The 24,825-nt window shown below is 50.8% G+C and overlaps 1 protein-coding gene across 7 annotated transcripts in view; it reads left to right on the top strand.

Moving 5' to 3' along the window:
- The first annotated feature begins 259 nt into the window (after positions 1 to 259).
- EVC (EvC ciliary complex subunit 1) overlaps positions 260 to 24,825 on the top strand; it is an 87,109-nt gene continuing 62,543 nt past the window's right edge. For 4 of the 7 annotated variants that reach the window (XR_011538337.1, XR_011538334.1, XR_011538335.1 and 1 more), the window contains exons 1-7: positions 332 to 624; positions 6,915 to 7,040; positions 12,946 to 13,029; positions 15,383 to 15,615; positions 17,024 to 17,108; positions 20,322 to 20,420; positions 22,442 to 22,579. Coding sequence is in view for 3 of the 7 variants with exons in the window: in XM_070613285.1 (XP_070469386.1) it covers positions 451 to 624; positions 6,915 to 7,040; positions 12,946 to 13,029; positions 15,383 to 15,615; positions 17,024 to 17,108; positions 20,322 to 20,420; positions 22,442 to 22,579 (939 nt within the window). In the remaining 4 variants the exon portion in view is untranslated. Of the gene's footprint in view, positions 625 to 6,914; positions 7,041 to 12,945; positions 13,030 to 15,382; positions 15,616 to 17,023; positions 17,109 to 20,321; positions 20,421 to 22,441; positions 22,580 to 24,825 lie in introns of all 7 variants that reach the window. The other 3 variants (XM_070613285.1, XM_070613286.1, XM_070613284.1) reach the window with 3 other exon arrangements.

The raw sequence follows: 24,825 nt of genomic DNA on the forward strand, positions 1-24,825 counted from the left end.
TCATCAGGCTAAATGATTAGCACATCGTAAGCGCTCAATAAACTTATCGGAGCCACACCCTCCTCCGTGGCTGGGGTCCCCCTTTTTTCCCTGGAAGTCAAGAGGCTTGGCCTAAACCAAGACTCTGAAAGGTCCTGCTGGCTGAGCAAACTCCCGCTCGCCTCTCGCCGGGCATGCTCAGTGCAAAGGCAGGGCGGGCTGGGTTGGCTCAAAGTTTTGGGCGGACGATCCAGGCTCCTCCCTCGGGCTGGGGCGCTCCGGGAACGGGGAGAGGAGCAGGAGGGAGGAGACTGTCCAGGCCCCAGGACTCGGCGGAGCGCGCCGCCTCCCTGGCCGGCTCGAGCTCTGAGTCGGGCGTTGCCGCCCTGGCGGGGTCGGGGCGGCGGGCGACGGGCCGGGGCCCAGCGCGGCGGCGGGCGGGATGCGGCCGGCCCGCCGCCTGAGCCCACGATGGCCCGCGGCGCGGCGGCCTGCGGGAGCGACGCGCGGCTGCGGCTGGGCCGGGACGCGGTGCGGCCGGCGCCCGCGCTGCTGGCCCCCGCCGTGCTGCTGGGCGCCGCGCTCGGCCTCGGCCTCGGCCTCTGGCTCGGCCGCCGCGCCGCCCGCGCGCGCTCGCGGCACCAGGTGGGTCGGCCGGGCGCGCAGCCGGGCGGGGCGTGGGGCGCACGGCGCGGTCCTCCTCGGCCCCGGGTGCGGGCTTCGCGCCTGCGCTCGGCGGCCACTTGAGCGTGATCGCGGGCTTTGCGCGCAAGCGGTCCTGCCCGGGGCGCCCCCTGTGCTCCGGGAGGGGGCTGGAGTCAGAGATTTCAGAGGGAGGCGGCAGAGTGACATAAGGTCACTGGCCTGGAGTGCCCAGAAGTGCCCGCTCCATCCGACTCCTCGGTGTGATCGTGGGCAGCCGCTATAGTCCTCTGGGCCTCAGTCTTCTCATCTGTAGCACTGAGGGTTTGGACCTGAGGCTGGCAGAGGGGCCCTGCTCAGCGTGGTGGACAGGAGGTGGGGGATTCTGGCCCCTGGGCGTCCATTCCTGCTTCCTTCCTCTGTGGGTCACCTAGCTCGGCTCTCTGGAGTCCCAGCTGCCCTCTGGTATGCGTGCATTCATTCATCCCTACACTGTTTGCTGAGCACCTTCTGCTGCCAGCCATGGGCCAAGGGGCTCTGACTCCACATCAATGAGCAGGATAGACCCTGCACTTGCCCCTGGGGGTTCGCAGCCTCCAGAAGGAGAGGGACAGATTACAGGTAAACATTGGATTGTAACACAGCCGCATGAGTTCTGTGATGGGGAAATGATAATGCTAGCCTTTAGTGAATGCTGACTGTGTGCCCGCAGTAACCTGAATTATCTTGTCAAATCCCCAAAACAGCTTTGTGAGTTTGTGCCTTTAATGTCCCCATTTTGCAGAAGGGGAAACTGGGGCACAGAGAGGTTAAGTAATTTGCCGAAATGACAGCCGTGTGTCTAACCCCACAGCCACTGTATTGTATGTGGATGGAGGTGGTCCCCGATGGAGGTTAGTGGATGCGTCCTGTGGCAGGTGTTATGGGGTGGGATGTCGTGTGGGGATACGCAGCAGGCATTTGATCGGTGGTGGTATGGTGCCTGTTTTACATCTTGCAGCTTTGACCCCCTTGAGGGATAAAGTCTGGTAGGATCTGAGATTAGGTGACGTGGTCTTGTCCCCCCATTCCTGGCCCATGTGGAAAGTCCAGCAGGTGTGAGCACTGGCTTTTTCACACTGCAGGCGACTTCTGGGGAGTGTTGTGCTGCAAAAGGGTGAGAAAGGCTGAAACTAAAATAGTGCAAGATGCTTGTAGGTAAGTTTGAGGTTGTGACATCCCGCTGGTGATGGGGAGGCACCGAGGGACACTGGCGTCTCGTGTGAAGAGGGAAGTAGTCTGGCAGAGCCTTGGCTGGGTGCCGGGCCCCGTGCCAAGCGTTCGCCAGCGTTTGGTTCTCTGTCCTTACTCCAGGCCTCTGTGTGGAGAACTGTCCTTATCCCTACTTTCCAGGAGAGGAAATCGAGGCTCTGCCTGGTTGTTCTTTGTCCCAGGTCGCAGGATGAGTAAACAGTGGGGCTGGATTTTCACCCCCGGCTGTCTAAACCCCTAAGTCAGAGTTTTAATCATCTGCTACCTGGTGAGGTGGCAGTTAGTATCTGTCATAGTCTGTTCGGGCTGCTGTAACAGAAAGACCATAAAGTGAGTGGCTTATAAACAGCAAGCATTTATTCCTTACAATTCTGGAAGCTGGAAGTCCAAGATCAGGGTGCCAACATGGCTGGGTTCTGGGGAGGGCCCTCTTCCAGATTGCAGACTGCGGACTTCTCACTCTGTCTTCAGAGAGTGGAAGGGTTGAGGGGTCTTTCTGGGACCTGTTTTGTAAGAGCACTGATCCCATTCATGAGGGCTCCACCCTCATGATCTAATAGCCCCACCTCCAGATACCATCGCCTTGGAGGTTAGGATTTCAGCGTATGAATTGCGGGTGAGGGGGACAGGGACATTCAGACCAGAGCAGTAGCCCATACTGCAGCGGAGTGAGCTGAGACTCGCAGGGCTTAACTGAGCTGCCTGGGCTTGCACAGCCGGTCAGTAACGCTGCACTGTCAGTTGAGGGGGGTGGTGGCTCAGACCAGGGCTGTAGCCCTCAAGGGCTGACGGGACTGCCTGTCCGTTTGGAGTAAACCTTGGCAACAACCTCCTTTCTGAGTGGACTCGTTTCCTCCGTCTCCTCCCTCTTGTCTCTTCTTTCTAAAATGCACATCTGACAATGTGACTCTGCTTAAAAACCTCCAGTGACTCCTGGATGCCTACAAAAGCTGATATCTAGTTTCCAGCATGGTGCATAGAGTGGCTTACCTTCCCCGGGTGGCCAGCCTAACACACAGGTGCCAGTGCACCCACTGCATCCTGCTCTCCACCCCCCAGAATCTCCTTGATCCCCAGATGCCTCTGCATTTCTGTACATCTCTTCTCTGCCAGCAGGGACCTTTCTCTGCCCCTTGTCCCGCTCATCCTTCTGGACCCAGAGAGAAGACCACGTAGGGAAGCTTGACCAGGCACTTCCTCCCCGATGTGTCCTGGGCACTCTGTCCTCTGGTCCAAGAGGAGCTCATCATTTTATCATGTACCACCTTCCCTTTGTTGTTTGCATTTTATTTTATCAGTTTCATTTCATCATAAAACTTTTTATTTGCTTCCAAGTTATACATGCATAGCATTTAAGGTGCTGGTTTACAAGCAGCAACACCCCACCCATTTCTCACTTCTCAGAAGCCACCTTGCCCAAATCTTCCAGCCGGTTGTTTTGGTAATTTTCTCCCCATTTGTAAATAACTTGCTTTCGTGGCTGCTTCTGTGTTTTCAGCTTTAGGCAGCGGCCATTGACTTCCCATCTGGCGGGGAGAGTGAGTTAGTCTCTTCTCTCCCCTCCTTCAAATATACGCCCACCCCAGCCACCACCAGCACCACCCTTCCTGTGTGTTTACAGGGTGATTTTGGTTAAATCAATATTCACTCTTTCCTTTATTATGCTTCTGTAGACATTTTTCACTGTAAGTCAGGGGCCAGCTATGATTATGATGACTTTCCTTTTTTGCACGTTTTATTTTCCCTGAAATTAGTAGTTACCCAGTTTTTTCCATTTGCTTAGAGTCTGTGTACTTACCATTTCTCTAACACTATACTCTCCCTATTTATGTCCATTTCCTCTCAAGACATTTGAATACATTAGGTATTTGACCAATTTAATCTTCTAGAAAAACCTCCCTCCCAGAAAGCTTCTGTCTCACTCCAATCTGAGCTGGTTGCTCTCTAGAGCACTGTGCTCTCAGTGCGGCCTGTGGACCCGCAGCATCAGCCTCCCCTGGGAGCTGTTAGAAATGCCAATTCTTGGGGCCAGCCAGGTGGCGCAGCGGTTAAGTTCGTATGTTCTGCTTCGGCGGCCTGGGGTTCGCCAGTTTGGATTCCTGGATGCGGACCTACGCACTACTTGTCAAGCCATCTTGTGGCAGGCGTCCCACATATAAAGTAGGGGAAGATGGGCATGGATGTTAGCTAGGGCCAATCTTCCTCAGCAAAAAAGAGGAGGATTGACAGCAGACCTTAGCTCAATGGCTAATCTTTCTCAAAAAACAAACAAGTAGATAATAGAAATGCCAATTCTTGGGCCCCAGCCCCACTCTTTGATGAAAATCTCTGGAGGTAGGACCCAGCAAGCTGTGTTTAACAAGCCCTCTAGAGATTTATTCTTAAAGTTGGAAAAGCAGCTGCTCTAGTCTTTTGCTGTCACAGTGGGACCTCTCAGGGCCAGCACACTGGGCCTTCCTCACTTCTCTCCTGGGTTGGCCCCCGTTTCAGGAGTCCCCTGCATTGTCTTTCTTGGCTAAATTCCTCATTTGAGTGGAGCACATCCTCTAGTAGCTTTCTGAGAAAAGGATGGATGGAACTTCTTTTGAGAACTTCTATGTCTGAAAATATCCGTGTTCTATCTTTATTCTTAATTTAGTTAGAGTAGTTAGGTTACAGAATTGCAGGTTGGAAATAATTTTCCCCCAGAATTTTGAAGGCATTTTTTTCTGTTGTCTTCCAGCTTCCATTGCTGCTGTTGAGAAATTGAATTCTATTGTGACCCTTGGTACTTCACATGGAAGCTCCTCTTTTGTTCCTCTCTAGAGTCTTAAGGATCTTTTCTTTGCTCCTGTGTGTGAAATGCACCAGGATAGGTCTTGGTGGTAGTCGACTGTCCTCCATCGTGCTGTGCATTTGGAAGGCCTTTTCAATCCAGAAACTCATTGTCTTGATTTCTTTTTGATTCTTTTCCTTTTATAGGTTCTGTTGCTTCTTTCAAGAAGACCCGTCATTTTGTGGTTGAATTGGGCTTCTAATGATCTTCCTTCTCTCCTGTTCTCCATCTTTGTCTTTTTACACTGTTTTCTGGGAGACTTTTCTCAACTTTATACTTGCATTGAGTTGCTCGCATTTTTAATTGTCAAGAGTTGTTTTTTGTCTTCAGAATGTTCTATGTTGGGGCTGGCCTCGTGGCCGAGTGGTTAAGATCACGCGCTCTGCTTTGGCGGCCCAGGGTTTCACCGGTTCGAATCCTGGGTGCGGACATGGCACCACTTGTCAGGCCACGTTGAGGCAGCATCCCACATGGCACAACTAGAAAGATTCACAACTAAAAATATACAACTATGTACTGGGGGATTTGGGGAGAAAAAGCGAAAAAAAAGAAGATTGGCAACAGTTGTTAGCTCAGGTGCCAATCTTTAAAAAAAGAATGTTCTATGTTTATCCTATGCTGTTCTTATTTTGTGAGTGCAGTATCTCCTCTTATCTCTCTGAGGATGTTACAATTGTTTATTTGTTTGTGTTTTCTTCCTCCCCCCTCCCCCCCCCCCCCCCCCCCCCCCCCCGCTCAGAGTCTGTTTCCTCCTTTTGCTGGTTTTGGGGTTTTCTTTCCTATGAGAGTCTGTCCTCAAGTGGCTGCTGACCCTTGGCCTCCTGGTCATTTGTAACTGCAGAGCAAAATACCTGATGCTCCCCCATGGGGTGGATGAGGTTTTTGTCCTGGTCACTATGACTGCTCAAGAGACAACCTCCAAATCTCTGGCTTCATCGTCTGCCCCCCTCTACCCCACCCCAGGCTGCTCCTGCCACATAGGCTTCCCTGGATATGCTGAGCATCCTCCTGCCTCTGGGCCTTTGCACTTGCTGTGCCCTCTCCCTGGAATTCTCGTCCCTGAGATATCTGAATGGCTTGCTCTCTCAGGTCCTTCAAGTTTTTTCTCAAATGCCACCTTGCCCAGGAGGCCTTCCACTCCATCGCTCTCCATTCCCCATCCTCTGTTATTTCCTCTATAACACTCATCACCTCTGACATACTGCACGTTTGCTTCTTTGTTTGTTTACGTCTCTCTCCTGTCGCTGGAAGGTAAATTCTATGAAGGTGGGGAATTTGTTAATTTTGTTCATTACTCTGGTCCCAGTGACAAGAATAAGGCCTGAAGCTTTGTAGATGCTCCGTAACAGTTGCAGACTGAGTGACAAACTGCGATCTTTCTTCGGTTCAAAGATTAGATCCAAGAGCAGCCGGTGATCAAAGAGGACTGGAGGGGGGTCTCTGGCATCGCAGGATTTTAAATACAGTCAGTCGTTATGTTCTGTAAAGTCACCTCAAACACGCAATTAGCAAACACTGACTCGCTGCTCCTGGGGGAACGCTCGGCCGGATTTCTGCAGGGCTCTGGTCACGGCGTGTTCATTAACCGATCGACACCTGACCTTGTGTTCTGTGTGTTTCTGCTTAAAGACACGGTAGTTAATATGTATTGTTAATTTGTTGGTGCCATAACTCAGGCCTGCAGGAAGCTTATCTGATGCACGTGTTTTCTCCGTGAGGCGCATCACCGCCTTCTTGTGCCTGGGGACACTAGAGAGCTCTCAGCCATTTCAAACAGTGAAATCGCAAACAAAAAAGCACAAAAATGCAGGGTGGGGGCGGAAAAGGCTCTCAGTAGAATGGGGAAAGGCTGCTTGTTTGCAGTAGGAGAGCTAAAACGGAAGGCGAAGCCTCGCCCAGTTCAATCCCGGTGGGAAACTGCACGTCAGGCAGTTTGAGCGTTTCACCGTTCTGCCCACGTCCAGGAGTGACCATAAAAGCACCACGAGCATTGATTTCGGGGCTACAAATCAGCTAATTCTGGGGCTTCTCAGGAGGGTGGCGCCTGCACAGTCTTGAAGGGTGTGTGGCCGACCCCAGGCGGGAGTGGGGGGCAGGGCACTGCACGCTCAGGGCCAGGCAGGGGCCCCGAGATGGCACACGGGACTGCTGGCGGGGAGGTGATGGCCAGAGTCACAGGGCACTAGGCTGCCGTCTCAGTGTGTTCCCTCCCTTCTTTGAACTTTAGAAAGACGACGCTCAAAGTCTGCTCAGGAACTTGGAGTCTAACGTCCAGACCCCCTCGGAAACCGGCTCCCCGCCCAGGAGGAGGAAGAGAGACGCACAGACCTCAAAGGACGAGGAGGCTGTGGACGTAAGCTGTGTGTTTGGGTGGGTTTGCTGAGGTGACGTTGGGTGTCGTCTGTCCCGCCTAGCAGCACGAATGTCAGACAGATCCCGTGTCCCAGTGGGCTTCTTTTTCTGAGGTATGATTTAGACACAATAAAATGCACAAATTTTGAGTTTACAGTTTGGTGAGTTTTGACAAGTGTATACACCCCTGTAACAGAGACCCCACTCGAGAACGTTCTGTCACCCCAAACGCTCTCTAGTGCCCCTTTCTAGTTAATCCCACCCCCCCACCCCTTCTAGAGGTCGCCTCTGTTGTGCTTTCCATCTCCATGATTGGTTTTGCTGTTCTAGAACTTTCTATCAGCGGAATCCCGTGCTTTCTTGTGCCTGCATTCCCTCGGCATAATGCGTTTGAGATTTATCTGTGTGGTTGCACATAGCAATGATCCGTCCTCTTGACTTGCTCAGTCCCTCCTGCAGACTTGCCACCGTATGGGTTGTTTCCAGTGTCTGGCTTCTCTGAATAAAGCTTCTGTGAATGTTTGCATATAGGTTTGCTTGTTTATTTGTTTTCATTTCATTTTATTTTAAGTAAATATTAAGTAGATAGCTAGGAGCAGGAGTTCTGGGCCTGATGGAGATGTTAAAAGATGGAATCTCCCTCTTCTTCCTCCCTGGCCCCCACTCCGTCCAGCCTGAGCTCCTGGATGGAGGGGCATTTCTCCCACAGGTGGGATATTTCTAGTCAATTCCTGGTCCTCAGAAAGTACCGCAGACTCCAGTCATTCAGCCTCAATTGCCCAAAGGTAAATATAGGTATTTAGGTAGGTAAGCAGAAAGAGAGAGAGATCCTGGGAAAAGGGGAGAGACTGAAGGAAGTTTCTTTCTAGCCCCTGCTGAGGGCCAGACGTTTTCACACAGGTGGTTTTCAAGTGATGTGAACCCACAGTCGGGTGATCTCGTGCAATTCTCTCAGCAGCCCCTTGAGGTGGACCTTACTCAGATCCCATTTCCCCAGCGAGGAGTGTCCCATCCCACCTCTTCCAGATGTGCCTCCCGGAGGCTCAGGGAGATGGTCCCTCTGCCGAGTCCCAGAGGAGCTTTGGGTCTGTGTGGCCCCTGCCTGGGGAGGGCCGCTTCCCCCACACCCTGCTGCCCCGACACTCACGGTCATGGTCAGCCGCCTCCGCCCACCAGTGTTTTAAAACAAATTTCACCCAAAAGTTTGAAATCACTGGGGTGAAGCTTCTAGTTAAGCTGAAAAGTCAGTTTTAGAGGGTCCCCCTCTGTGGGCACTTCCTGAGGCTTCTGGAGACAGCTTCCCTCGCCCACCCCGGCAGGACCCTGTGGAAGGGTTCGCTGCCCTCCCAGGCTGACCCGGGCCTGGAGCTGGGGAGAGAGCTCCCGGCTGATCCAGGAGCAGGGCTCGCTACAGTGAATCGGCATTTGCCGATGTGGCTGTGTGTCTCTAGCTTGTGCTCCCCGCCTCTCTGTTTCTAGGTGCTTGTGTCTCCGTGTGTGTGTGTATCAGTGCGTCTCCCTGTATGTCCGTCTCTCGTTTTTGTGTCTCTCCGCGTGCGTCTCTGTGGGCCTCTGTGTGAATCTGTGTGACAGTGTGGGTGTGCCTAGGGGTGTGTGGAGTCTCTCTGTCTGTTTCTGTCTCTTTCCCTCATCTGTCTCTCTCTATCCCTCTGTCCCCTTCCCTTCGTGTTATTAAAACCCTGCTCACAGAAATGAAAACATATGTCCATGCAAAAACTTGTGCACAGATGTTCCTAGCAGCACTATTCACAATAGCCAAAAGGTGGAAACACCCCAAACATCCGTCAGCTGACGGACAACTGGACAAAATGTGGTCCATCCATACAGTGAAGTACTATTCAGCCATAAAAAGGAATGAAGCCCTGACACATGCAGCAACGTGGATGAACCTGGAAAATATTGTGCCAGCTGAAAGGAGCCAGTCACAAAGGTCCAGAATCCCAGAACCCAGTCTCAGCTCTGCCACCTGTTTGCTGTGTGATGTTGGGCAAGAAGCATAACATGTCTGAACTTCGGGTCTCTCAGCTTTATGGTGACAGTAACGATGCTGGGCCCCCGGGGTCACCATGTGTTAACTCTGTGAACATTCCTGCTCAGCTGATGTGTGCAGCGGAGCCTAGCCCTTCGACCTCCCCAGAAGGCCAACTCGTTTTTTCTACCTAGTAATGTTTTACCTGTTAACTATTTGGCTATGCCTACCCGATGCCCATTTTCGAGCTAATAATTGCCAAGGGCTAAGTTAAAGATCTGCCCGTTCCGGTGAATCAGCGTGCCGCAACGCCCTGCCATCTGCAGCCTGAGCTGGTCAGGCAATGGGCAGGGCTGATTTCAACAGGCCAGGTTGAGCTGTAACTCCGACAACCTCGAAGGCACAGAAAACCAAGGCATTTGTGGCTTGTGCCACTCCTTGCGTGAACTCTGTTTTGATAAATAGCTCATGTCAGCCAAAAACAAACGGAAGATTCCAGCAGGCTCTGAGGCGTGCTGTTCCGCAGCCTTGGAGCTCTCCGTCCCATCCTGCTTTGGAGGAGGGCGGGGCGGTGTCTCCTTTATGGACGCATTTGTGTGTTTGCTGAAAGAACACCTCTGTGTCGGTGAGTGAAATGGCTTTTCTTTTCCTACAATTACGCTTTAACTAATTTTCTGAATAATTGCATTGCTTCAGCTGAAGAAGTTTTATATTGTAAATTTTCACTACAACCAATTTTCTGAATAATTGTATTGCTACGGTTGGGGAGATTATCAGAATTTGGAGGACGTATGAACTTAAGAAGAAGAGCTGTAGGGGCCGGCCCAGTGGCGCAGCAGTTAAGTTCACACTTCCCGCTTTGGCAGCCCGGGGTTCACTGGTTCGGATCCCTGGTGTGAACCTATGCACAGATTGTCAAGCCGTGCTGTGGCAGGCATCACACGTATAAAGTAGAGGAAGATGGGCACCGATGTTAGCTCAGGACCAGTCTTCCTCAGCAAAAAGAGGAGGATTGGCAGCAGATGTTAGCTCAGGGCTAATCCTCCTCAAAAATAAAAAAAGAAGAATAGCTCTAAAAAACTAAAAACGATGGATCCTGTTCAGGTAGCAGAAGCCTGTTCACTCCTTGATTCCCTTTGCCAAGTGCTTCTAGCTCGCTCCTCCCCCGACAAACGCCGTGACCGTCATCGGGTCTGCCCCTGTGGGGAGTGCAGTCTGCAGGTGGGTGGGATGGAAAAGCCACCGCGTCCAGAGGTTCCCCCGTGGCTGGAGGAAAGCTGTTGCTGGGATTGTGTTGTTAATGCACGTGCCCAGACTCTGCTGCCAAACATCTCAGGCGGACCACAGCACCTACGTCCTTCCTTCTTATAATTACATTTTTCACATTAAGCACAATTTTGTTTTGTGTCTCCTCTTTTGAAGGTGAGCCCCTGGAAGGCGGCGGCTGTGCCTTCACGCCTTTCACTCTGTTCTTTCTTCTCACTCTGTAAGAGGTTTAAGGATGCACAGTGCCCTTTCTGCTTTAACATCTCTCCTTGAGCAGGTATGCCTCCATCCGGACATCAGCCAAGGCCCGCTTCACAGGCACGTGGCCAGTGCAGTCACACAGGCCCCGTGCGCAGTCGAGCCCCAACCCTGGTTTCTGGACTCTGCTGTCTTGAAATTCTTAACCATTTTTTTAACAAGACTCCCCCCCCCGACCCCCATCTTCATTCGGCACTGGGCCCACAAATTATATAACCAGTTCTGAAGTCAGCTGTCCTAGTCTGACTGCCACTCCTTGCTCTTGTACCGACACAGCTTCCAGCAGAGAGTGGGACAGGATGCTGGGGGCTGGGGGCAGGCCGTGCTCTGCTCCCTTGGATCAAAGGACAGCCAGGAAGGGTTTAAGCCAGGCAGTGATAGGGGCTGCATGTTTAGAAGCTCACTTCGTTGCCCTGTGGAGAATGGTTTGGAAGGTGTGGACCTCTGAGCCTCCCTCTGCTTCTCCATAAAATGGGGTGATCATAGTAGCACCAGCCTCCCCACACTGACGGTCATGTGATAATTAAATGAGCCAATGTGCATTAAGTGCCTGGCACACAGATGGGGAGCCTGCTAGGAGGCTGGCACACCCTTCAGGGTCACTGTGGTGGCGGCTTGGGCCTGGGCTGTGGTTGTGAGAGACATTTAGGAGGTGAAGTTGATGAGATTTTGGTTGATTGGACGTGGTGGGTTGGGGTGTGGGAGTGACAAAGCGCCTCAGGGTCTGACTTGTGTCCCCGGGGCTTAGTGAAGCCATGCCCAGGGCTGTCTCCTGAACCCCCACTTCCCTTTAATTTCGTGGCTCACACTCTTGTTCTTATTGGTATCATGTTGAAGGAGACTGAAGGGTGTCAGCTAAAGAGGAGGGACTCTGGAGCCAGGGAATCTGAATTCAAATCCCAGTTCTGGCGTTTATTAGCTGTGTGACCTCAGGCACACAGCTTAACCTCTCTGTGTCATCTTTCCCATCTAGGGCATTGAGACAGCAACCTCTGTGGCAGGGTCCTTGGAAACTTCAGGAGGTAGCATGTGTTGGGAGTCTTCCCCCAGTCTTGTCATCTGTTTTTTCAAATCATAAGCCATAGATAGAAATGATAAGAACCCGGGCCCTCGCCCTCCCTCCCTGCTCAGAAGGGCATCACGGTGAAACCTCCTTGGAGACCTATGTGGGCCACCTTGCCAGCTTAGTCAGGTGCTGTCTTAACAGCCCACATTATAAAGAAGTGCTCGGTCCTTCTGTATTCCCTGTGACAAGATGTCCTATGCTCGTTCTTCAAGATTTGGCTGAAAAGCGTTGAAATAGATGCGGATGCAGTTTTCGCCTGTCCGCCCGTTCCGGACTGTTGAGCAGAGATTGCACACGGTCCGGAGTGCCAGCGCCTGACTTGTCTGCCGGCCGGCCTTCATCCACTGGCTGGTTGTTTCCAAAGCGTCTATTCAGCACTGACTTCACCACATGCCGAGGGGCGACCCTACCAGGAAAGAGACACAGGGAGGATGTGGGGGTGGAGAGCAGGGATGAATAAGTCTGTCCAGCTACGGTCAGGGCAGGCTTCCCGGAGGAGGTGGCTCCTGAGCAGGGTTTACAGCAGCTCCTTACACCACTGCTTACAGCTGCCCGCTGCTTTGCTCCCTTCTGTTCCAGCCGCTCTGCTGGGTGCTTCATCTGCGCCGTCCTGGGAGCGGATGTGCGTCTGTGACTGTCTGGGAAGACTGAGGCTCAGAGAGGTTACAAACTGGCCCAACCACTTCTTTTTGTTTAAGGGTCTGACCCAAAGTCCTGTGTGACTGTTGCCACGTGTAAGTGTTTATACCCCTGAGGATGCTAAAATTATTCTGTGTTTTCTTTTTCCACTAAGAGGTGTTCATGATTTTTAGGAAAACTCTTGTTAATTACTGTTATGTTATTTAAATCCTTATTTCTTCCAAAGCTAAAGACTTGGAATTAGTGAAGAATGTGCTGTTCTCTTTTGACACATCTATCCATCCATCTCTCCACCCATCTGTACCTCCATCCATCCCCGTCCGTCCATCCATCTATCCATTATCCATCCATCTATCCATCAGCCATCCATCCATCCATCCACCTATCCACCTATCCTCCTACTTATGCATCTATCTGTCCATTCATCTGTCTATGCATTCATCCACCCATGTGTCCATCTGTCCATCAATCTGTTCATTCATCTGTCTGTCCATTCACCAACCATCTACCCATTCATCCATCCATCCACCCATCCCTCTAGCAAGTGAACACTTACTTGGATCTAAATGTGTCTGTTATGGTCCCTTCCCGAGGCCACTATTAGAAATGGGGTCTGGCATTTTAGAAACTCTTGGTGGTTTATCCTTCATTTTATGGAACGTGCCATTTGTTCTCTTTCCTTCCCAGGAATGTGGGCCGTCTTTCAACAGCAACATCACGGCATTTGCACTGAAGGCGAAAGTCGTCTACCCCATCAATCAGAAGTTCCGGGTGAGGGTCCTGAGCTCCGTCTTAGAAATGCGATTGTGCAGTAATGGACTAGAGATGAGGGCAGAAATAGCGGGATTCAGTGTCGGGGTTTGGTCCTAGCTGAGGGTTTTATGGCAGCTCATTGTATTAGGGGTAACTTTGAGGCTTTGTAACTGAGCAGAACTTTAGGGTTAATCCGTGTTGTGACAGCTGTGCCGGGGATGGGGTATGTGCGAGCTGCAACAGCGTGAGGAGTTCCTGTGGTCTGTGGTGTCCCATGGTGTCCCAGAGACACCAGGTGATGGCACCTTGGGGCAGCTTCCGCCCTGCTCTTTTAACACTAATGCGAATACTGACACCGGCACAGTTACTAACGCTGATCCGCACTCGCAGGCCCCAGGACCAATGCCAGCAGCTGACACTTTCTCAACACTTACGTGGGGCTGGCGTTAGGCTAAGCATTTCTGGTGCATTAGGTGTTGCAGCCTGCAGTATTCCTGTAAGATAAATCACACAGTCGTGCATCACTTACAGACCAGGGATGCACTCTGAGAGATGCAGCATTAGGTGATTTTGTCCTTGTGTGAACATCAGAGTGCACTTACGCAGACCTAGATGGCACAGCCCACTGCACGCTGAGGCTGCAGTGCTAATCTATGGACCACCATTGGCTGTGCCGTCTGTCGCTGGCCGAAATGTCGTTATACGGCACGTGACTGTATTGTTATCTCCACTGCACACGTGAGGAAACTGAGGCCTGGAGAGGCTAAGGACCTGTGACTGGTCACACTGCAGGAAGTGGCAGGGCCAGAGTCAGACCCACTCACCTGGCTGCAGGCCTCCCACCGGAAGCCAGGTGTTTGCACCCGTGGCCAAGAGTTTTGCAGAGAGCGGCATATTCATGTGCTTCCCAGAGCCCTCGGCCTGTGAGATGCTCTGTGAGGAAAAGAGTTCCCTGGGCAAGTCAGTCGGGGAGCACGCTCCTGCTCTCCTGGCAGCAGAGAGGCTGGGCCCCGGGGGTCACACAGACTCGGTCCTAACTCCCGTCTCTGCCCTGTACTCTTGGCCCTGTCCTGGTTTCCCAGGGCCTCAGTTTCTTCATCCATGAAATGGGGGTCACAGGCCCTCCTGCCTCACCCAGTTGTTTTGAGGGATCCATGGCGTAACAATACATGTTCGACTTATTAAATTATTACTTGCTTTTGAAGACAGCCAGAGCATATTGAAGGCTCTGAGAATTCCTGCACCAAAGAAACGATTCCGCCTTGTTTAACACAGACTTTCCCAAATTAGTTTTTCTGTGGAACCCTTATGGTGCGCAGTAACGGGTGATAGTTCGTGGAGCTGTTCCCCGGAACACACATGGGGAACACCCTCCTCCACTGAGCTGCCCGGTGGGTGGATGAAGGGGCAAAACTCCCAGACCAGGGGCATTTATTCATCATTTACCACCACTGCTGGGCAAGCTCTGTGGCGGGCACTGCAGATTATCTGCACCCTGGAGGCCCTCCCAGTGTAGGCGGAGATTTCAGGACAGTGCGTGGTAACAGGCAAGACAGAAATGACCAAGGGCCCCTGGAACCCGGCGTGGGCTGAGCCCGGGTGCCAGGGAAGGAAGACTCCAGGGTCTGTGTCTGGAGGGAGGGCTGCTCCAGCCAGCAGACGGGGAGTCAGGGGTGTTTCAGGCAGGGCGACCAGAGTCCAGAAAGGCCCAGGAGTGTGGAGGACCAGGCGGGTTTGGCACTGGCAGCCGGCTCAGTGCTGCTTGGCCACGCACATCCCGGGGCAGCGGGAGATGAGGCTGGACAGAGGTGGTGGCTGACCTTTGCTGAGCCCTCCAGCTGTCCTAGGCACTAGGCTGTGACCTCGTGTGGTCATGGCAGTGTGTGGGGCTTGAGTTCCTGGATAAGGAGCTGTGAGCCTGTCCTAGGGCAGAGAGGAGCCACCTCGAAGGCCTTGGGGCAGGAGGGTGGAGAAGAGCTGTGTGGTCAGCAGGTTAGTGGATGGAGCAGGCCGGGGGTCTAGACAGCAACGAGAGGTGGGGCAGGGCAGGCAGGCTGCCGTGGAGGAGGCCAGAGCTGGCAGCCGAGTGCGGGGTGCAGGTAGGCCAGTGGGGAACAGATCCAGGCTGATAGCTGAGGCGTAGGAGCCTGTGCAGAGCGGCTGGCCTCCTGGGGACAAGGGAGGGGACAAGAGTTGTGACGCGGGTCCCTGGGCCATAGGTGTCACCATGACCATGTCCGCTCACAGCCCTCCCCACTCTGCCGCGGCCAGACCTTCCTGGAGCTGCCATCCCATATCGCTGGTGGAATGGCTGAAATAAAGTCGTGACAGGTCATGTGGGCTAAGTGTGCTTTCTCTCCCGCCTCCCCAGCCTTTGGCCGACGGCTCCTCCAACCCGTCTCTGCACGAAAACTTAAAGCAGGCTGTTTTGCCAAACCAGCCGGTGGAGGCCGCCCCTTCCAGCAGCCTGGGGAGCCTGAGCCAGGCCGAGAAGGATGACTGCAGCTCCTCGTCCAGCATCCACTCGGCCACCAGCGACGACAGGTTCCTCAGCCGCACGTTCCTCCAGACAAACAGCTTCCCCGAGGCGCTGACCTGTGAGAGGTGAGGAGGGGGCTGGATGGCGGATGCAGACCAATGGGCTGTTCATTATCAGAAGAGAAAACAGAGGCCCAGAGAGGTTAAGTGACTCAGCCACAGACACACAGCATCCCAGTGTCACGGCTGGAGCCCCATATCCCTCTGTCACGTACTCTGTGATTAGGGCCAGAGTGGGCTTATGGAGTCAGGCTTGAGCCCTGGGGAGAGACCTCAGGGGCGCCCTGTTTAATCATCGACGTGCCCTGTGCATTGCACAGCGGGAGCTCGCACTGATTGAGTGCCTTCTGTGTACTGGGCAGAGGGCTAAGCCCTTTGCAGGGATTAATTATCACATGAGCACGAGGACCAGGTCTGTCTTGTTCAGTACAGTGTCCATGCCTATTGCTCCGTGGAAGCCTGGGACAGGCTCAGTGATGAGTCAATATTAATCAATCAATGAATTAATTCCTCCTAACAACACTATGTGGTAGGGGCTGTTATTATTCCCATTTTATGAAAGATATTGAGACGCAGAGAGGCTGATGACTTGCCCAAAGTCACACAGCAGGTGAGTGATGGAGCTGGGTTTGACCTCACCGCCTTATCTCCAAAGCCCTCACTCTAAATCACCCAACTGCGCAGCCCAGAGCAGGGCCTGGCACACAGTGGGTGCTCAAGAGACTCGGGCAGCAGGTTCCTGCATTGGTCCTCAGGCCTCTCTCTGCTCTGCGGGTCAGTGAGTCCGAGGGCCCCTGGGTGAGATGACCCAGGCACAGCCTCGGCTCAGGGCTGTAGGAGGAGTGGCCCAGAACCTGAGCTTGGTGTGGACCCTGGGGGTGGCCTAGGAAAGGGGGACGTGGTTGGACAGGAGCCTTCTTGGCTCGGCCCGGCTGCCTCGGAAGGGCTGTGTGTGAGCTTCCAGACTGGTGGCCTCGTGACAGTGTGGGTGGGACTATAGTCCTTTAAAATGCATCTTCCTTGGTGGGAGAAAAGGTCATAGGCCTTTATTTACACCCTGCCGCCTATCTGCCCTGTGACCATGTGGCTGTCGAGTTTCTGACTCAGTTTCCTCATCTGTAAAATGGGCGGGAGAATGTCTCCGTGGTGGCACTGAGGAAAGGTGACAGTCACACTAGAAATGAAAATGTCTGGGGAGGAAGTGTCATTTTCCTCTCACCTTTTGTCTGCTCCTGTGTTTTGTCCTTGATGTCCCAGCGACCGTTCCCTTCCGGTCACGAGTGGGTTTCAAATAGCTCCTTTGAGTCCTCTTCTAAATCTTAGGGGGTCGTTAGGAATCTCTGCGGGTGCAGAATCTAGAATCCGGAGCCAGGACGCACGGCAGCTTGTACTGAGCAGGGGTGTGGCTATACGCTGTCACTCTCCCCACTTCGAGTCCTCTAACAGTCCCTGCTGTTTCTCCCTCGATTTTCAGTGTGGACCTCGACTTGTGCGTCTACAGCCTGCACTTGAGAGAGCTGCTGCGCGTGGATGCGGCGCTGAGGCAGGAGAAGCACATGGTAGGTGGCGAGGCGAGCTTCCCTCTTGTTCCTGGGAGGGGACTGGGAGACGAGGCTCCCTGTGCACTGAGTCCTGGAGACCCTCGGGGACCGGGTCTCGGCCACCTTGGAGCCGCCACAACTGGAAGGGAGGGCGGCATTGGGCATCCGACCACAAAATGGAGAAGCAATTCGTGGCTGCTGACGGGGCATGGGCTTCACTGTAACCAGAGCTGTGGGGTTGAGCAGAAAAAGGAGGGGCTGCTGGCAAGGCATGCCTCCTGAGGGAGAAGATGCAGAGGTTTCAAAGAGATCAGTGTTCTTAAAGGAAGATGATAGTGAGAGTGATACAGTCATGCCTCACTTGACGACGGGGACACTGTCTGAGAAACGCGTCATTAGGCAATTTTGTCATTGTGCGAACATCGTAGAGTGTGACTTAGACAAACCTAGACGGTGTAGCCCACTACACACCTGGGCTATGTGGTACTAATCTTATGGGACCACGGTCATATGTGCGGTCCGTCGTTGACTGAAATGTTATGTGGCACGTGGCTGTATTTATGAGCACTAACTTTCTGGAGCGCTTACTGTGTGCTAGGCCCTGGGGGTGTTACACAGGTAGTTCCCTTTAAACCTCACAGCCTGGAGAGGTGGGCGCCATTATTATCTCCACCTTACAGGTGAGGAAACTGAGGCAGAGAGAGGAGGACTCGCCCAAAGTCATAAGGATCTAAGTTGGAGCCGAGATGGGACATAGTAGCTTTTTGTTTTGTTTCGTTTTGCTGAGGAAGATTTGCCCTGAGCTAACTTCCTTTATTTTGTATGTGGGTTGCCGCCACAGCATGGCCACCAATGAGTGGTGTAGGTCTGCGCCTGGGAACTGAACCCAGGCCACTGAAGTGGAGCACGCCAAACTTAACCACTAGGCCACGAGGCTGGCCCCCATTTTGTACCTTTTTCTAGGCATGTGTTCTCTGAGTCATGAAGGAGAAGTCAGAGCCTTCGGTGTCAGGCAAACAGGACTAGTCTCCCCCAGATGCACGTGGTCTCTGAGTGAGCAATCTGCACTGGACGGGAGCTACAGGAAGTCAGACGAGGCCCACTGTAGCCACGGAGCCCCTCTGGGGTTAGCCTGGCGTCAAGGGCACAGGGTTAAAGAGAGGAGCTGTTTCTCCCTGCTGCACGTTCTCTGAATTATTGAAGGAGGCGTGAGAGCTGCAGTGAGGAGGGAGGAGAGAGGCTGTTGGAAAGAGAAAGGGAGAGTGGAGATGGAGAGAGTGACAGAGAGGTGGAAGCAGGGACACAGACAGATGCGCCCATGAGGCGCTTCCTTATAAACTGGAGAAAGACAAGAATGTTGTTGAGGATGCAGCAAAAAGAAATGTGGGCCCTGAGTGAGCAGGGTGGGCCTTGTCGCCAGGAGCTGATGTTTGCAGCCATAAGTCATACTAGGATTCCAGAAATAGAGCCTGTTCTGCAGCCTCCCACCCCCACCACCCCTGCAAAGGCCCATGGACGCGAGTCACTGCCCACCTGCCACTGCAGCCTGCTTTCATGTGGCCACACCTGGGCCACTTAGGGGCAGGTAGCCCTGGCGGTTTTCACAAAGGCTCTGTGCTGGCTGGAGGGTCGATTGTTTCTGTGCTCGGAGCCCCATCCTGCTTACGAGTGACATGGTCCTGGCTGGCCTCGTCCCTGGAGCGGCCAGTGAATGCCCACAGGGGAGCAACCCACTGTCTGGAGAGAGCATTGGCCGTCGCCATCTGCCCGTCTTCTCTGTGGGCAGCCTCCCGTCCCTGCCGGGGGCAGCCCTGGAACTAGGCATTTCCTCCTGGTGCTGGAACAGTCTCTGTCTCAATGTGGCAGTGGATACATGAGTCTATAGATGGGGTAAGATTGCACAGAACCCCACACATACGCACAAGTGAGTGCGTGTAAACATGGGCGAAAACCAAGTTACATCTGTAGTTAACTGTAGTGGACCGCGTACTTAAAGGAAAATACAAAACTATGTCTTTTAGGAAAAAAAAACATAGGAGAAAATCTTTGGGTTCTCGACCCAGCCAAAGAGTTCTTAGAATTAACACCAAAAGTGTGACTCATGAAAGGGAAAACTAATAACTTGAACCTCATCAAAATTAAAAACTTGTGCTCTGCAAAAGACCCTGTTAAGAGGATGAAAAGAATGAGAGAAAACATTTGCAAGCCACATATCAAGAGAGGACTTGTACGTAGAATATACAGGTACCTCTCAAACCTCCGTAGACGTAAGTGAACAATCCAATGAGAAAATGGGAAAAAGACACGAACAGATATTTCACCAAAAAGGATATACAGTTGGCAAGTAAACACACACAAAAAGCACATGAGAAGCCCTTCACTGTCATTAAGCCATTAGGGGAATGCAAATTAAATCCACAATGAGATATGACCGCACATCTATCAGAATGGCTAAAATAAAAAATAGTGACAACACCAAATGGCTGATGAAGAGGGGAAGAAACTGGATCACTCAGACGTTGCTGGTGGGAATGTAAAATGCCGCACTGGAGAACAGTTTCTCGTGAAACTAAACGTGCAATTACCAGGAGACCAGCAATTGCGCACTTGTGTCTTTATCCCAGAGAAACACCTTCACAAAAAACACTGTATGTGATGTTCCTAGCAGCTTTGTCATAGCCCCAAACTGGGAATACCCAGGTGTCCTACACTCAGTGATTGCTTAAACTCATTGTGGACCCAGCACCCTTGGACTTTGCTGGGTGTCCCCGAGGATGAGAGGACCCTTCTTGGTTTAGGGGACGTCTCCATCCTTCGAGACAGGAGGTGGAGTGGATGACTTTACACATCCCGGTTCCATACAACTGTCCCTCTGATTCTTTCCACAACGGAGCAGCCCGCTTTGCCTTTTGTATTTTCTTGACTCAAATGGAAATGGGGACATGGGGGGCTGGTAAGGAGTAGGCATCTAATGAATATTTGTTGACTAAATGAAGGCAGAAGAAATGAAGCATTTTTCTTTAAAAGCTTCATGAAAATGCAATCTGTTGTAGGCCCTTGTCATAATTTATAATCTGAGTTCTTTTCCTATGGCAAAAAGTGTGTGTGTGTGTGTGTGTGTGTGTGTGTATGTGAAAAGAGAGGAGAGGAGGAGGAGGAAGAGAGGGAGAATGGAGGGAGATGCCATCGTTTAAACCTTTCTCTTCATTATATTTCCTTTTCTGGCAATAGATGTTTATTCAGATTTTTAAAATGTGCCTCCTTGACCTTTTTCCTAAAAAGAAGTCTGATGATGAGTTATACCAGAAGATTCTTTCAAAACAAGAAAACGTAAGTCTTCAACCTATATTTCAAGATAATTTAAAAATAGTTCATGACGATATATAAATCGTAATATGATATGAAACTCTTTTCGCTTTCATGTATAAAAATAGTTTATTACAATATGCACTTTTTAACACAATATAATTATGTATAAAAGTATGTGAACAAATATAAAAATGGGAATGTATATTATTAAAATTTGATAAAATATTGGGAGCAGAAAAAAAGAGAAGAATGTTGGTCATATCCGCTACTCAAAGAATCTTGGCTCATACCCTTTAATGTCATCTTCTGCACAAGTTTGGGGTATTTTTTAAAATGTAATTTGTTTATTGGTTGTAACTGTTTCTGCTAGTTTACATTCTTCTCTTCTCAGCCTTTTATGCAGAGTTTATATTGTTACTGTGCAGCAAAACAAGTCAGGGCTTGGCATCAGACTGGTGGAGGTTGATAGCCCAGTTCTATCTTTCACAAACTCTCAGAATCCTAGATTCTTCCTTTGTGCAATAGGATAGTAATTCCTGTCCTGTGGAATTGCAGAAGGGATAAGAGAAATGTGTATGAAGCACCTAGCAAAGGAACAGTTAGACCCTGTGTACATGACAGCTGCCAACATCCTTGTTACCATGGCTGCCACAACAACCATCTTCATCTTCATCATCATCAGTATCATTGCCATCATTATCCTTTTATTATCACAGCCATCACCACCACTACTGCCATCATCATCGTCTTCATTGTCATTGTTGTTGCCATCGTTGCCATCGTCTTTATCATCATCATTAGTCATAATCATTCTTATTACTGCCCTCACCACCATTATCATTATGTTCATCATCATCCTCATTATCACCACCATCACCATCATCTTCCTCCATCATCGTCATTGTTGTCATCATTCTCAGGACCACCATCACCACTGTTATCTTCATGATAGTCATCATTGTCATCCTTATTACCACCACCATGACTTCTGGGGGATTGGGAGGGAAGGTTTCTTCCCTGCTCCTCTGGATTCCATGGAGGAGGATTAATCAGTACACCCCAGAGAGGAGGCGGTATGTCATCATCTTCATCATCATTGTCATCATCCTCAGTGCCACCACCGCCATGTTTGTCATCATTAGGAAGTGCACATGGTGCTTTTCACATATTATTTTGTTTAGTCTTCACCACAGCCCTGTGAGTAGCCATTATTATTTTTGTTTGCAGCTGAGGACACAGGTTGCTGAGTTTCAATGACTCTCCAACGATGAAAACAATGATAATGGTGGTGATACTCATAATATACTAGTAACAATGAAACAGCGTCCTATGGGAAGAATAAGAGCTCTGCAGTCTGCAGACCCGGGATCAACTCCCACCTCCGCCACCTACTGAGCGTCTTAATTATAATAGTGGCTCCTGTTTACTGAGAGGTAGTCTGGCCAAGTGCTTTAAATGGGTACTTTCATTTAATGCTCAAAACTTCTAGAAGAGGACGAGAAGTGCTCCGAAATGGCAGCTGCTCTTTGGGGAGACGCAGCCTGATGCCTGCAGTTGGAAGAGTGGGTACCTGGAGTCAGTGGGGCTGAGGGACCAGGCTAAGCTGCGGTGCTCACTTCCTGCTTTTGAATCCGCCAATCAAATGCATATCACTTCCTCCCTGGGGCGCAGTAAGGAATCCTTCCCCCGGAAACCAGAAGAGTGGGGAAGAAACGTTCCCTCCCAATGTCCCAGATGTCATGACATTTTCCAGGACTTCATGAGGATTGAAAGATACTATGTCATTGTTTTTTAAGTATGGTCTATTTGAGGAGGCAGGGAGGGATATAGAAAATAATCCAATATTCTTGGGGATCTATGTTTCATGAGAAAAATAGTTTTTTATCATCAAATTTTAAGTAGGATAATGTCCAGAGAATTTAATTACAGCTAAGAAATATTTCATGATAATGTCATAAAAAATAAAAGCATTTCTTTTTCTAGAATTTGAGATACATTCGGGTTTTTTTCTTTGCCTCTTTTCTTTCTTTTGTTTTTTTCAGGACTTGGAGGAATTAGAAAAGGGACTTCAGGTCAAACTGTCAAACACAGAAATGTTGGGTGCTGCTGATTCTGAATACACCACCCTGGCAGACGTGGAGAAGAAGGAGAGAGAGTACTCTGAGCAGCTGATAGATAATGTACGTGCTGGGTTTTCTTCCCTCTATAAAAACCTTGGTTTCGGGCACAGTTGAGTTGGTGAGATTAAAGAGATGGCACCTAGAAGCATGTTTAATACTCGAATTCCCTGTCGTGTCCTGCCCCGGAGCCAGGGATCCAGTTTCTGAAGTTAAGCCATAGAGAAGATATAATTAAGGGGCCAAGATTTACAGAGGGAGTCTTTTTAAATTTTTTTAATGAATTCCTCTTGTTTAAATTTTAGATTAGATCTTTTATCATTCAAAGCAAAGATTGCTCTAAGCCTCTGTCATTATCGCTCTGTGGGTTGGAGCAGATGCTTGCTGCTAACTTCTCAAACTCGAAACGTCACTCATAAAAGCATGTTTTAAATTCCAGAGAGGAAGGCTTCCTTCAAACAGGTCTTTTTTGCTTTGGGGTTCCACTACCCCCTGTTCATATGTTATGTATTAAACAAACATTTCCTGGGCACCCAGGCATTGTACTGGAACACTGGGGATTCAGAATGAACTTAGACTTGCCCTACTGGAGAGATGCTCAGTCCAACCTCGTTAGGGGACCGACAGGTGAGCAGGTGAGGACTTGCTGAGTTATAAGTGTTGTGACAGATGAAAACATGGGGAGGCTGGGGCACAGTGGAGAGAGAAAGTCATTTTCCCACAGGGTTAGGAAAGTCTTCGTAGAAGAAAGGACCATCAAGAGACTTTTTGGAAGAAGTGTGGATGGATGCTGGCCGGTGGGCAGGAGAAGCAGGCAGAGCAAGACAAAGCCAGAGATCTGGTCTGAGGGCTCGCATCTCATGCCAAGGAGGTGGGGGTCCCTGAAAGTCTGCAGCAGAGGGTGGCCTGGTCCCATTTTTGTTTTAGAAGGATGCTCTCAGCCACTGTGTGGAGGATAGCTAAGAGCTTTTGAGTTAGTTCAGTAGGAATTTCATGAAGGCAATTGCAGTAGAGATGGAGAAGTAAGAAAAAGTGGGAGAGCTGAGAGGGTGGTTTATAATGAGGTGGGGTGGGGAGCGGGTGTACAGGCTCAGTTCGACAGAAATAAGGACCCCAGAATGAGAAGCAGGTTGGGAGGGGAGATGGGGAGTTCTGGCTTGACATCTTGAGGAGATGCCTGAGGATGGAGAGTCTCCACTAAGCTGAGGTAGGAGGACATGGAGAGCGAGGGTGCCCATGGAACATCTTGTCCATGTCTGCATATTTCAGACAGAGGATTCATAATTCTCATAAGATTCTCTAAAGTCTTGGCAAACTCCCCAAATGGAGAAGCACTGGTGTGGGAGTGTGTGTGGAAGGGGTAAAGAAAGGAGCCTTGATGGCATGAACTGCCAACTAGAGGCAGATGAAGGGTTTGCTGAGCTGCAGCGAGGCCCCAGAGATGAGAGACCCAACTCTGGAAGAGGTTCTGGTTCATAGAGGTGTGCGCTTTCTGCTGGCTGTGCTCGGCCCCTGGGAGGTGGCTGGTTGGATTGACTGAGGGTTTCAGGTTGACATTTCTCGCCACCTTTCATCTAGGAGTGGGCTAACAAGATCATCGTGGGCTTCTGGTGCTGCTGACCCTGACCCCTCCCTTGCCCTGTCCAGCAAGAAGTGTTCATTTCAGCATCTGAGAGGCGGAGCCAGGATGGAAAAAATCAGCCAGGATCGTTAAATGGACCAAATTTGGACCAAATCTGCCTCTGCCTCTCCTTAGCTCTGTGACCATTGACAAGCAACCTGACTTTCTGAGCCTATTCCTTGTCCTCCCAATATATATTTTACCTAGAAATAAAATTTGTGAAGCACAGAGCCTGGCGTATAACTTGCATACCACAAAAGAAAGATGCTAGGACTCCTGGTGTCGTTGTTCTCGCAGTGACGCAAATTAAGCCTCTGACTTTCTAAGCTACTTGGTGATTCCCAGCTCTGCTTCTGAGGAGGTGGGGGAAAAGGGAAAAAGATTTTAAAGCAAAATGTTTTTATGGTCAGCATCATCTCTGCCACATCGCTCCTTTGTGCTTTTAGGATAATAACTCGTATGTAAATGGCTATTCATGCTTTTATTTTCAGGACATGTTTAATCTCTTTTAAACATCTGGAAACTTCCAGGAGCACACTGTTGAATTTCACGCACCTGCCCAGGCAGCAATTGTAGCCTGTTTAAGAGTCTTTAAGCTGTTTAAGCTGGGCGATCTCACTGTGCAGTCACTCCTTATCAGCAGCGCTAGTGTTTGCTGAAAAGCCGCCTTGAAACTGACTGGCACCTG

This window comes from Equus przewalskii, chromosome 3 (assembly GCF_037783145.1).
Source record: "Equus przewalskii isolate Varuska chromosome 3, EquPr2, whole genome shotgun sequence".
Lineage (NCBI taxonomy): Eukaryota > Metazoa > Chordata > Mammalia > Perissodactyla > Equidae > Equus > Equus przewalskii.